The sequence below is a fragment of the Macrobrachium rosenbergii genome, chromosome 10, assembly GCF_040412425.1.
Source record: "Macrobrachium rosenbergii isolate ZJJX-2024 chromosome 10, ASM4041242v1, whole genome shotgun sequence".
NCBI classification, from domain to species: Eukaryota; Metazoa; Arthropoda; class Malacostraca; order Decapoda; family Palaemonidae; genus Macrobrachium; species Macrobrachium rosenbergii.
In genome coordinates this window covers 61,656,073-61,669,706 of record NC_089750.1, presented here as the reverse complement: position 1 = coordinate 61,669,706, position 13,634 = coordinate 61,656,073, and the positions used below count along the sequence as shown (strand labels likewise).

The window sequence follows — 13,634 nt, the reverse complement described above, 5'->3', positions numbered from 1 at the left end:
CGAGATAAATTCTTCATTCAAAGTGGACTGCAATTACTCACTTAATTTGTTGGGGAATAAACAATTTATGTGGGATTTTCTATCTGTTGTAACGCGAAGCAATTTCTTTATTTTATAAGACTCAAAATATCCATTTGTCTATTTTGTCAAGACACGAATCGTCGTCTCTATGAATTTGTAAAAGTAATGTTTCCCCTTCCTTATTCGTTAAGATACGAAAGTCTGTTCATTGACTTAACAATAAGGAGTTTCATGATTTACTTGTCAAGATAAAAAGTTTTATTTTTTTTTATTTTTTTTACCGAAGTATGAAACATTTACGTTTTAGATACGTCAGATACTTATTAATTTCACGATTAAGTAGCAAACATTTCCTATGTTTACTTGTTTGGCTACGAAGCCGGTTCTATAACTGATCTACCAAGATAATAAGCGGTTTTTTTTTTTTTTTTGTTAAGAAACAAATTCATCTTCTAAGAATTAATTTGCAAGGCACTAAGCAGTTCATTTGTTGAGACCCAAATAGATACGAAACACTTTATTCTTTTAGGATGTCTAGCAATTTCTTGTTTCACTTGTCAAGATATATATATATATATATATATATATATATATATATATATATATATATATATATATATATATATATATATATATATATATATATATATATATATATGTATACTGTATATATATGTGTGTGTATATGTTTGTGTATATATGTGTGTGTCATATATATATATATATATGGGTGTGTGTGTATATATATATTTGTATATATGCATATATATATGTATATATATATATATATATATATATAATATATATATATATATATATATATATATATATATATACATATATACATACATACCTATATACGCCTGTTTTTATTCAATCACGTAAGTAAATATAACACAACAGATGGACAGGCAGATAAACACGAACGGAAGATCGAGGGACAGATAGTTGAAAGGGAGATTTATATCGATACAAAAAACAAAAAAAACTATACATATAAGCATGCCAGGTAAATAGAATTAAGAGGTAAACAGACAAACAAAGAATTCTATATAAAATATAACAGGAAAACTTTTAGTACAGCTGTGGACAAATGAGATAATTAAACTTGATTCAGACGGTGACATTAACTTTTCCACCAACGAACTTTTATGTACAAGAGAGATAAAAAAAAAAAAAAACTGTACTCGTTGAGGTCAGATTTCGTGTCCAAAAAATGGTACGATATCTTTCTTATTTGTGTAACCGGTTTCTCATTGATTCTCTGGCATCACGTTTACGATTTTGACACTAAAACGAAAAACACTAAACAGATAAGTAACGGAATACCATGCAAGACAATTTCATACGAGCGTTCGTTATTTAAGCCAGGGGCATTCAGCCAAAGCACAGTAATGAACACAAAATAATCCTGAGAACAGAGATGACGTTCCAGTGTAACTAATACGACGGCCTAATGAAAAAAAAGAAAACTCTTATTTCAATAAGTTAACACTGTTTACTCACCTGTATCCCAGAGATCCTAGGCTAGGCCTTCCATTGGTCCACACAGACGAGTTGCACTTCGAGTGTTGCAGTGGACTGTTCCTAATTCAACCTCGACACACGACGCATTGCGACTTTGACAAACCGAATTTCAGAGCACCACAGCACAGAAGAAATTCTCGCTACAACTGCTTCGGCAGGTCTGTAAACCACGTGTTTTTAAGGTAACAACCGGAGTAACCAAGCCAGGGCCTCGTCAGTCTAGTTCCGCCCCCAACACTCTTTCTTTCATTCAACCGTATCGCCTACTACTTCGAAGGGCATGGACTCGAGAGAAAGCCCCCCTGAGGAGGAGGGATAAACAGCAGCAGCGAGTGGAGTGGAGTTCCTTTCCCCGCCAGACGAAGAGTCAACTGTTTAAAAGCGCTGCAAAGGACACGTCATTGCGTTCGGCCAACGATCGACCTTTGGGCAGTTTCATGGAACTATAAGACGACCTTTCTCCTCCTTCCGCTGAGACCAGTAGCACGTTTCTCATTCTTCCCTTCATTCGCCTTCTTCTTCTTCTTTTCTTCTTCTTCCTCCTTCTCCTCCTCCTCCTCCTCCTCCTTCCTATTTGTTATCCCGTTCTTCACCCACGAAAAAGAAGTTTGAATACTCCGTTCAAACCACACGAGAGCAACAGCGACCGGAACGCAAGTGTCGTCGCAAGAACGACGAATACCTCTGTGATTATTTTTTTTTTTATACAGTCAGGACATAGGTTGTCGTTTGCGGTCGTCGAGACCCTTCGAGTACTTTTGTAAATGGTGTAGAGAGTGTGGGTGAGAGAGAGACAGAGACAGAGAGACAGAGAGGGAGAGAGAGTAGTGGTGGTGGTAGTAAGATGTGAGTTGAGTGTATGTGCACCTGGCTTCCACTGCCACCATCAGCTGCCACCCGCGGTCCGTGCGTGTGTGTTTGTGTGTGTGTGTGAGTGAGTGTGTGCGTGCGTTTGTGAATGTGTATTCCGGCGTGCGTGCGTACGTCGTGCCGCATTATACCTGGCCAGCACACCTGCACGCACGCGCTCTGCCACGCTTCTTTTCCTCCCCTCTCCCACAAGGGGGCCCCCTCCGGAGACACCCCGCCGTCCCTAGACCATCAGCCGCTAGCCACCATCCCGATGCCCTTATCCTTAGTCACCTCTCTCTCTCTCTCTCTCTCTCTCTCAATTCAAAACGACTCCTCTCTCTCTCTCTCTCTCTCTCTCTCCTTCTTAACCCTTAAAACATCTAAAGTCCATAATACATTTTTGCTAATTAATGTAAAGATTTTGTGGCCTGCCCCTAACCTGTACTCGGACCTTATTGGGGGGGGGGGGATTAGGTTGTTTGGTGTTTGGAGTAGGAAAGGGAAGGGGGGGGGGCGGTTAAAGTAATAAGGATTAAGGGCAATCATCTTGTTCGAGTACCCTGATCTCCGGTTCGTCAACAAAAGGCAAGTTTGGGTTCCCATCGCTCATGCTATATAGGTTTAGAGTACGGTCATGAGAATCTGATTCATATTCATACGTACATACATACATACATACATGTATCATACATAAACATACATACATATCATACATATATAAATATATACATACTGAGTTTGTGTAAAACTAATTCTTAAAAACAATGGAAATAGTTATATGTGTCGTTATGTAAAATTTTGATATAAAAATAGACGAATATTATGAATATATATATATATATATATATATATATATATATATATATATATATATATATATATATATGTGTGTGTGTGTGTGTGTGTGTGTGTGTGTTATATATCAAACAAACAAAAAGTTAAACGTATTATGACGAAGATCGTTTAATCCATAAACGCCACCATCATACCCACATGGTGAAATCGAGATACTGTAATCCCCCACCCCTCCCCATCCTCCGAGCACCCATACTCCTCCACCCCCACCCAATCTCCAACACAGGTAAATGATAAGACCCGTTTAGAAACGCTTTGTGGTATATTCATGTCAAATAATTCTTAAAACGTTAACTTTGGCCTTCTCTAACTGCTTCCGTGTTTCTTATCTCATACCCACCTGTAGTCTTCGGGCCTGGACTACTAATAGGCGCTAGGTTGTCAGTCCCGTCGGCCTCTACATAAAACAGATGATTGGAGGAATCAAAACGTGAACTTCCCTTTGACAAATGTCATTTCTGAATGATTTGAGAGCAAATCGAGGGAAGAGAAGTTCTGGTGGAAAGATTCTCTCTCTCTCTCTCTCTCAGTTCGCACAGCTGGGACGGGGAATGACCCGGAACATAATTTCCCCGGTGGTAACACATGAAAACATTCTGTTTGACTCATCGCAATCAAGGAACAGTTTTCGGCTCTCTCTCCCTCTCTCTCTCGGATGAACAGAGTAGTCTTCAATACCCTTAATTAGACGTTAACTAGCTTAATAGAAACCGCTTTCATACAAACGCAAGTTCAGAAGCCCTCTCTCTTTCTTCTCTCTCTCTGAGCTAAATAGTTTTCATTATTATCAAGACAGAAGTTAACAGGGTTAATAGATCCCCTTTTAAGACGGAACGCAAGTTATTACAAGTTCGTTCTCTCTCTCTCTCTCTCTCTCTCTCTCTCTCTCTCTCTCTCTCTCGTTCTGCCCGCATCGCGGTCTCTTATAATAATAAACAAACGTCATTAAGTTTTGTTAGCCGTGCATTATACAATAAATACACGAAAGACGAGGCCATAATACCTTAGCTGTGGGGAAGAGGGGAAAGAACTCCCCAGACTTTGGGACAGAGAGAGAGAGAGAGAGAGAGAGAGAGAGAGAGAGAGAGAGAGAGAGAGAGAGAGAAGGGAGCTATCACAGAGGATGACATGTGGTGATTCATGTTATCGATGGATCTTATCATCGACTAGAAGGGAAAAGCTATGGGAGGAATGTTTTGAGAGAGAGAGAGAGAGAGAGAGAGAATACTGCCTGTACTCGCGTGCGCTGTGTAAGAATGGATAAAAAAAATATACACTGACGACAACCCACCTGAAAAGAGAAATAGTTTAAAACTACCGTACCTCTAATTAGCTGTTACTTATTCAAGCCCAAATTACGACAAAGAAAACTTGATTACTTTCTACTAATTTCCTTTCAACCTATGACGAATTTTGTTTGTTCGTTGTACGTCTTTTCCCGAGTTCGGGTCGTTTTGCCCGTAGGCATGTTTACGTGTAAAATGGACGCCGTGTTTAGTACCAGCCCCTTGGGGATATACGTAAGACATAAAATAATGACGGTAAATACCACAAACATAAAGTCTTACGTTGTTTTGGAAGTTACGGCTTAAAAGACTTACGGCCGAAACGGCCAGGACCGCTTTTCCCCACGTGTTTCGCTAAATGAAACTATGCTACACTATGTCTGGTCATTCTTTGGTTGGGTGACCACTTAGCGTTAGCTCTCCTGAGCATCTTGGGGTCGTTATCTTGAAGTTTAATGTAAGCTACAGTGGGTCACATTGAGACCTGACATACCAACACAAGGTTCACGAGTCAATCATGAGTGTTTACTCGACTGAAACTTGCTATTATATATATATATATATATATATATATATATATATATATATATATATATATATATATATATATATATATGTATATATGTATATATATATATATATATATATATATATATATATATATATATATATATATATATATATATATATATATATATAGGCTATATATATATATATATATATATATATATATATATATATATATATATATATATATATATATATATATATATATATATATATATATATATATAATTTATATTCTACTGGTACCTTCTAACCAGATATATATTTAATTGTCACAGCCGTAATGCCCACTAACTTCTCGAATTCTGTATTTTTTCTTGTTTTCTTTGCGAACTCCCAGAATTACTTTTATTCTTGACTCCTGATGACGAGAGAACGGAGCTTTGAAAACATGGTACCTAACAGCCTCATAAATTTAAAATAGTTTTACCAGTTTATTAAAACTGTCGTCCCATACTGTGGTGGCTTGGGCTTCGTTTTAGATTAATAGGGAAACGAGCCGATAGTCTGATAGCCTAGGGGTGAAACTTGAACGCCTGGTTAATTTACAGGTGCTTGGTTAATACAAGGGCGCTTGGTTGATGCACGGACGCTTGGTTACCTCTAGGGGCATTTAATCGGATTGGGCGTTGTATCAGATTAATAGGGAAACAAGCCGATAGCCTGATAGCCTAGAGGTGAAGCTTGAGTACCTAATAGCTTAATTCAGGGGCGCTTGGTTAATGCACAGACGCTTGGTTAACTCAGGGGGCTCCTAGTCATTTGAGTGGTTCTTGGTTAACTCAGGGACGCTTGTTTACTCAGGGTTGTGGAATAAAAATTAGCTGAGAATCACTGTTCTACAACCTCGCCTTGATGGTGCCTGAAAGGACTTGTGTTTTTGAGGCTTGCTCTTCCTTTAGTCCTCAGACGATGATCAGAAATTAAAACAATGCAAACGCTTACCCCTGAATTATCTTGAAGCTTCGTGATAAACCGCATGAAAAACTAATAGTTAATTCCTCAGATTTTGGCACCGATTCGGATACGTGATCTTTGAAGAGCCCTCGAGTTCGGAACAAAATCGAATTTCTTTTGAAATCAAACACCTGTGATGTTTGATTTTAACTGTCCCTTAATATTTTCACCGTTCAACCCAGGCCTCAGTCCCTGCCTCTGTTCTTTATTGAACACCTGCAAAAAACAGTGATTAATCACCTGAATTCTCGTAGGGCGTAAGAACCTTAACAATTAATGTTAAAAAAGATAGTTGTTTTTACATTTCTAAATTTCAATATCATCATTTACGTGCATTTGTATTTGTCTCTGTATATTTAACTAAAGCTCAACATAAAGTTAATGCAAACTTACCTGTCATAGAATACAGAATTATTTTTAATTATACACCTGTACCCAGCATACAACTGATCCCAATATTAATACTAGTGAATGACAAGGAATTACTGTAAACGCATTCATTTAATGACGTATTCTCGGCAAAATCATTTTAATTAAGGTTCAGTCAAGATCTATGAATCAATAGTGACGTAGTGTTTTGGTCGAGTTTACAATTCCATTTGAGATAAGTCACGCGCTCAAATTACAGGTGCGAACTACAGGTATGCTGTTCGTTCACCCTGTCTTTCACAGAGGTCAATAATTGTCGCTCCTGAATAGGCCTGGTGACGCAATCCTATGCAAAGGCTGAAACCCGTACATCGCTAATATTGATGTTACCTAGGAGAAGGAAGTGAGGAGGAGGAGGAGGAGGAGGAGGAGAGAGGAGGAGGAGGAGGAGAGAGAGAGAGAGAGAGAGAGAGAGAGAGCTACTTTGTAGTATTCATTCACAACGTATAGGCTATTGTTGTGTAGTCTCTCTCTCTCTCTCTCTCTCTCTCTCTCTCTCTCTCTCTCTCTCTCTCTCTCTCTCTCTCTGTTCCTTCTTCCAGATCGTCCTTGCGTAGGAACTGGATCTAAGGACAGATTTAAACTACAAGTAAACAATAACAAAATGCCGCTTTATTTGCTTGTACAACAAGGATAAACTATCTAAAGACTCTACATGTATTTATCACATAACAGAAAATCTATTTTTTTGTGTGTGTTACTGGAACATGATGTATTCTAGTTATCACAATGGCTATAAAAACACAGCAACCTGAAGTACAGGAAAATACATATTTTCTCCTTGATGCGTCTTGCGTACATATATATATATAGTATACATATACATAAATCGTACATATATAAATATATATACATTATATATATAATATACATATATGTATATTATATATAATATATAATTTATATATTATACACACACATATGGATGTGTCTATGCTATATAATAACAGAAATATATTTGAATATAAATATAATCCAGGGTAATGTAGCTGGATTTACTTTTAGGATTTTAGGAGAAGTGCATAATAAATATTTATATATATATATATATATATATATATTTATTTTATATATATATATATATATATATATATATATATATATATATATATATATATATATATATATATATAAATAAAACAGAGTAGATGATAGAGAGAACTCTGTGGTCGGAGGTCCATCGCATTCTTCAAAGTCGCCTTGTCAGTTAGTACAAAGAGGTAGTAGGACAGGGAAAAGGATGGAAGGGCCTTTTCACCCCTCGGCACTCCGAGGGGTCGGGTGGGGTGTGTGTGGGGGCGGTCGCGGAGAGGGCACTCACTGGCCACGCCCCCGACGAACACGGATCTGATAGGTCCTGCCTGGGATCATTATGATGGCGATTGGTCAGCGAAGGAAATAGTGCTCTCTACAATTTCCCCCTTACTCTTTCCACCGGTTTGCGTGCGTTCTCCACGCGCGCGCACGTAGCGTCGCCAGTTAAATCCTCCTGTAAATCAGCCAATTACGTCAATTGAGAGACTTGAGTTCTGGACGAGATTACCATCCCTCACTATCCCCAAACCTCGTCGTCGTGTTAGATGATCTTATCCGCGGGTTTTTACAAAAAAATAAAATATGAATACTCACCCAATGATATAATACACTAATGCCGTATATATACTTAGATAACGAGCGCTCGTGAGGAAGCACTTTTGAGTATTGGAGGGGAAACGGTGACCGAGAACCGTAGAGGGGAAACGTAAAGTGACTCATTCCCCAGAGGGTTATTACGATCAACGAGGGGAAAAGAAAAACGCGATTCTGGGCCCTCGCGAGCTTCTGGGGGAAACAGGTGCATTCACGTCATGCGTCTCCGCAACCGGTAACCTTTTGGTTTAGTAATTTCAGATACGTAGTCTCTTTTTTATTTTGTTATTTTAGTTTTTTTATGGTCAAGACTGTGTCCCTATAAACCCTGTTAGGAAAATCCAGTACACACAAAAAATGGAGAAATGGCGAGAAATACGATAAGTAGGATTCACCGTAATTTCACACACGTTGCTGAATATGAAACTATTTTGGCTGTTATGAAACGGTATTTATATTTTCCCTAAAGAGTCAAGTTTAAGGAACACAAGAAGTAAAGTTTAACGCACAAGGAGTCAAGTCAAGCTTCCTAGCAACGTCTGATATAGGTCTAGCCTTTTCTGACGACTGTACCTAATACATCGGAAACAAAAACAGAGATCATGAATCACTACAACTACACATAGATTGATTTCCTTCACCTCATCACCATACTGACTACAATCATTAGCTCTCCAAGAATAATACAAAAATAAGTTCACTATTGACAACAAAACAGCATCCAAAATCTCATATGCAACAACAAAATTGCTAATGCTAAATACGGTAAATGAAATATGACAATACACGCCTGTGAAATAAAAACTGACCAAAATATGTTTTCTGTCAGATAAAACGTGACTTCAGACCAGGTTTCAAATGGCTGCACACCCAACCTGATGTTGGGTTAGGTTGCTTTGGTCTACCTGTCTTGCTCTTCGGACATTATGTCCTAAACTTTAGTTTATTACTTTATGTCTGACCTCAAAAATATTACGCCACAAAACGCGTGGACCAAACTCAAGTTTCATCCGTTTTTCTACTTAAGAATAAGAACGCCGCATGGAATAAATAACAAGAATAACAGGCCGAGAACATTTCCACAAGCTCGACAGAAAAGCGTACTGGAACGGGAGACGACTGTATGGAATAAATAACAGAAAAACACCAGCCGAAACACGCTTCTTCTTCAGTTATTCAAGTCCCTCCCGTAGAAGAGTGTGTTGGAATAGGCGTGTTCTATGACGTTCTTGAAGTTGTGGTCGGTGAGCTCGGCCAAGCTGGGTCCTTTGGAGTACGCCTGGGGAGAGTGGCCGTCGCTCTCCAGGTCGTCCTTGCCCGACTTCTCGTCGGCCTCCTCGAAGGGGCGCGGGAGCTCGCTGGAGAAGATGTGCTGGAGGGCGGCCTCGTCGTAGTCCTCGAAGCCGTCGTCGGACTCGAGGTAGTACAGGTCTTCCTCGGGCAGGCCGGACGTTTGTTCGTTGTAGTCGTAACTGGTGTCGCTGAGGAGGAAAATTACGATGAAATTAGATTTTTTTTTTTGAGGGGGTGTGGAACTGGTTGGCATACCAACTTAGGTACCCAAACAAAGATATATATATATATATATATATATATATATATATATATATATATATATATACATATATATATGTATGTATATAATACATATACATACATCAACGAGATATATATATATATATATATATATATATATATATATATATATATATATATATATATATATATATATTAAATATATATGTGTGTGTGTGTGTGTGTGTGTGTGTGTGTACTGTTAAAGAGAGCGTCCCCTGTAAGACGTTAACTTCCAATTTTCAGCTAATATTTAGGGGCAAGATTATTACCACAAACTGTCACGACCAAGCGATCTCATACAGACAGCATTTTCAACAAAGTTCCCTCCAAGATGAAAACACAAGATTTCTTTTATTCTTATTAGTTTTCTTTTTGTCACTCTACAAATACCAAAGACAACAGGGAAATGCAAATGAATGACGTTTGGGATCTGAGGTTTTTATAGATTTTTACATGAGACTTTAAAGTGGAAAGATTTCATCAGTGATTAAATTCATTATCTGATGAAAACTTTAGCTAAATCAGGTTCGTGCATTAAGGAGTGCTTAAATTATCCTGACCGAGGTCTGATATATACTGAAGACCTTGATACTAATATAAACATGGTAAAAATGACTCAGTACACAGAGTAATGTATGATTTATTTGCTATATCCCTGCAAAATATCATGGAACTGTCTGAATACAAAATTTAGGAACACCTTCTTACTTCGATATTCGCAAAATTCCAAACCCTAATGACAAGCTGGAAAAAAAATCGATAACCTTTAGTCTCTGCCCTGAAGAACTTGAAGTCATTACTTCAGTATCTCAGAGACTTCGCGTGGGAAGACAGCTACACAGAACTTCTTGAGAAGCTCGTCAGCCGAAAGAAGAACGGAGAAGGTATAGGTACCATCAAACCCACGGACTCCCAGTCTCTTTACGAAGCCAATTACGGTCTGAGTTAACGAAAGTGGCCTAAGCCTACATTAGACCCAATAGAAGTTTCTTGTGGTCTCCTTCAGCCATGGCCTCATTAAGCCTTGATAGGGAAATTTAGGTAAAGAGCTTTGGTTAAGGAAATACTTCAGAGCGAGCACCGGAGAAAACTGACGATATATCAACTAAAAGGAAAATGACAATACATAAATCAAAAGGGAGGGAGGCCTACACAGCAATAGGAACAAGGGAAAAACTAGGTTAGAGGCGCATGACACCTAGAAGCAGCATTAGGCTCTTGAAATTACAGACATTGGCAACGAAGATACTCATTTATATTATGAATCTTACTGTATGAAACGGAACGTGTATCCAGATTTATTCTGTGTGTGTAACACCAGGACAACCGTTCTCAAACTGACCGTGTTTGTGCTTGGTGATATTTCCTAAGAACGGTCTGTGTCAAGTTAATTTCACGCTAAAACACCCACTATCGTCATATCTTTAAGCTGAATGGTTTTAATGTTTCTCAGCATATAAAAAAATAATAATAATAAAAAAACGAGAGTTCAGCCAGACACAAAAATTTCTTTACTTAGCTGTAAAGTATGATTGCTATAAGTGAGATGGAAGACTACGATAATCTGAACTTCCATTTTTACATAGTTCTGTGCCATGTATACTGTGACTCCCTAAAGTGCGTCACAGCTTAAGGAAAATATGAAATCATTTTTACGACGCTCCACAAAAAACTTGCTTATCGTTATGTCTGATAAGTCTGTCTAAAGTGAGGATACTCATAATTTACAGCTAAGTAAACACATTTTTGTGTCTGGCTGAACTCGGGTATTTTTTCATTTTATTTTTCTGATGCCAATTTAAACAGGAATTGTTCTAGTTTACCGCCCTATGTTAAAAAAAAAATAAAAGTAACATAAGTAAAATGTCAAAAAACCATATTGAATTGATCCAAATAAACAAATTTCCATACTTTGCCGGGAAATAAAAACAAGAATTCAAAGTAACATAGAGAGATATATATAATTCACTTTTGCATCATAAACGCTTTAATAGACTGCTTCTATAAGAGAAACAGTATAAGCATTGTAACTGCGCTGAAAAGCCCATTACAGTAATTTTTTACGGCAAGGGCAAGCACACTACAGTATTATGTACTGTACACTCGTCAACAATGAAAACACGACCTCGTCCGAAAAGTATCGCTCAAGAAGCTGTTAATTATTTTTTCAATACATGCTATAAATATTTTTAAGGATATACATGTTGATTTATTTTCCTTTCACAAAAGAAATCCTCCTTCTATTTGCATAATTAAAGAAAATCGAGAAAAAATATGAAACATTATGAAATTTTTCGTTCACTTAGGAACGTGAACAAATTAGAAATTATCGTAAATTAAAAGGTATTTCATAAATTTTATATTTCACTCTTGTAAGCTTATTTTAATTATCGATGGATTTGAATAATTTTTGATGCATAATTTTCATATATATTTTCAAAGTCTACTATTCCAAATAAAAAGCATTCATCATTATCATAGTTTTTACCTTGATTGGTTGTATTGTGCAATCGTTACGTCAGCAATGAAAAGATGATTCAAGAATAGTAACCCCATCATCTGTTAATGGGAGATTACGTCTACTCTTACAGTTCTTATGGCTCATATTAAACGAACATAATGTTCTCTAGCATTGCGTAATTGTATCATAAATATGCATAAAGCCAACATCCCGAAAGCAAATATAGCTCGACAACTGAACATACACAAAACAACTGTTTATCGATGGATAGAAAGGGAAAATGATTGTGGCAATGTGAACCAAAGAGAGCGACCAGGGCGATCGCGCCACAGTAGCAAGGAGCAAGATGGACTGATATTAGATTTCGCTCGTCGTCATCCATTATCTAATACAACAGTAATAAAGAGGGAAGTAGGTCTTCAAGTTTCAAGCCAAACTATCTGAAGAAGATTACATGAAGCTGATATTCACCACTTCAAACCAGCCAAGAAGCCATTTGTGACAGAAAGTCACCACCAAGAAAGACTCTCATTTGCATAGGAATACTATCCTTTGAGTGCTGAATTTGGAAAAAGGTCATTTTCTGTGACGAAAATACCTTCTCCTCAGATGAACGAGGCAGTCTTCACTGTTAGCGCCAACGGAACACCAGGTAAGTTTTAAACAACTATATGTTAGATCATTTTTATCATAAATGCATTACAAAAATGTTACATTATTGCATCATGAAAATAGACCTAACCTCTGGTATAATACTCACACATATATATAACCAAGTTAGGCCTATAGATAATTATTGCTCCTTTGATTATGCCTAACTTTGAGTGTGTATACATATACATATATATATATAAATATATATATATATATATATATATATATATATATATATATATATATATATATATAATCAAGTTAGCCCATATGTGATTATTGCTACTTTGATTACCTAACTATATATATATATATATATATATATATATATATATATATATATATATATATATATATATATATATAAATAAAGTTAGGCCTAATCAAAGGAGCTATAATTATGTATAGGCTAACTTGGTTATACATATATATATATATATATATATATATATATATATATATATATATATATACACACACACACAAAGCTAGGCCTAATCAAAGGAGCAATAATTATCTATAAGCCTAACTTGGTTATAAATATATATATATATATATATATATATATATATATATATATATATATATAATTACTTATTTGTGTTTTTCTTATCTAACAGATATGACCGAGAAAACATCCAGCCAACAAGACAAGACGGAGTGGGAGAATAACAGCAGCACTTCGGGGTTGGATGGCAGATAGTGGACCAGGGGAACTTATTGAAATTGAAGAAAGACTGAATAGCGCACAGTGTGTTGAAATACTGGACCAAGTACTGATACCAACGGTTAGGCGCAGCTGATCCAGGAACTGAACC

The 13,634-nt window shown here is 36.9% G+C and overlaps 2 protein-coding genes across 4 annotated transcripts in view; both read right to left on the bottom strand.

Moving 5' to 3' along the window:
• LOC136842687 (forkhead box protein J2-like) overlaps positions 1–2,443 on the bottom strand; it is a 168,330-nt gene extending 165,887 nt beyond the window's left edge. Inside the window, exon 1 of one of the 2 annotated variants that reach the window (XM_067110350.1) lies at positions 1,528–2,443. The gene's annotated coding sequence lies outside the window, so the exon portion shown is untranslated. The remainder of the gene's footprint in view (positions 1–1,527) is intronic. The other variant, XM_067110351.1, reaches the window with a different exon arrangement.
• A 5,952-nt stretch (positions 2,444–8,395) lies between these two features.
• LOC136842686 (peroxidase-like) overlaps positions 8,396–13,634 on the bottom strand; it is a 123,537-nt gene continuing 118,298 nt past the window's right edge. For both annotated transcript variants that reach the window (XM_067110349.1, XM_067110348.1), the window contains exon 18: positions 8,396–9,604. In XM_067110349.1, coding sequence (XP_066966450.1) covers positions 9,292–9,604 — 313 coding nt within the window. In that variant the 3' untranslated portion in view covers positions 8,396–9,291. The remainder of the gene's footprint in view (positions 9,605–13,634) is intronic.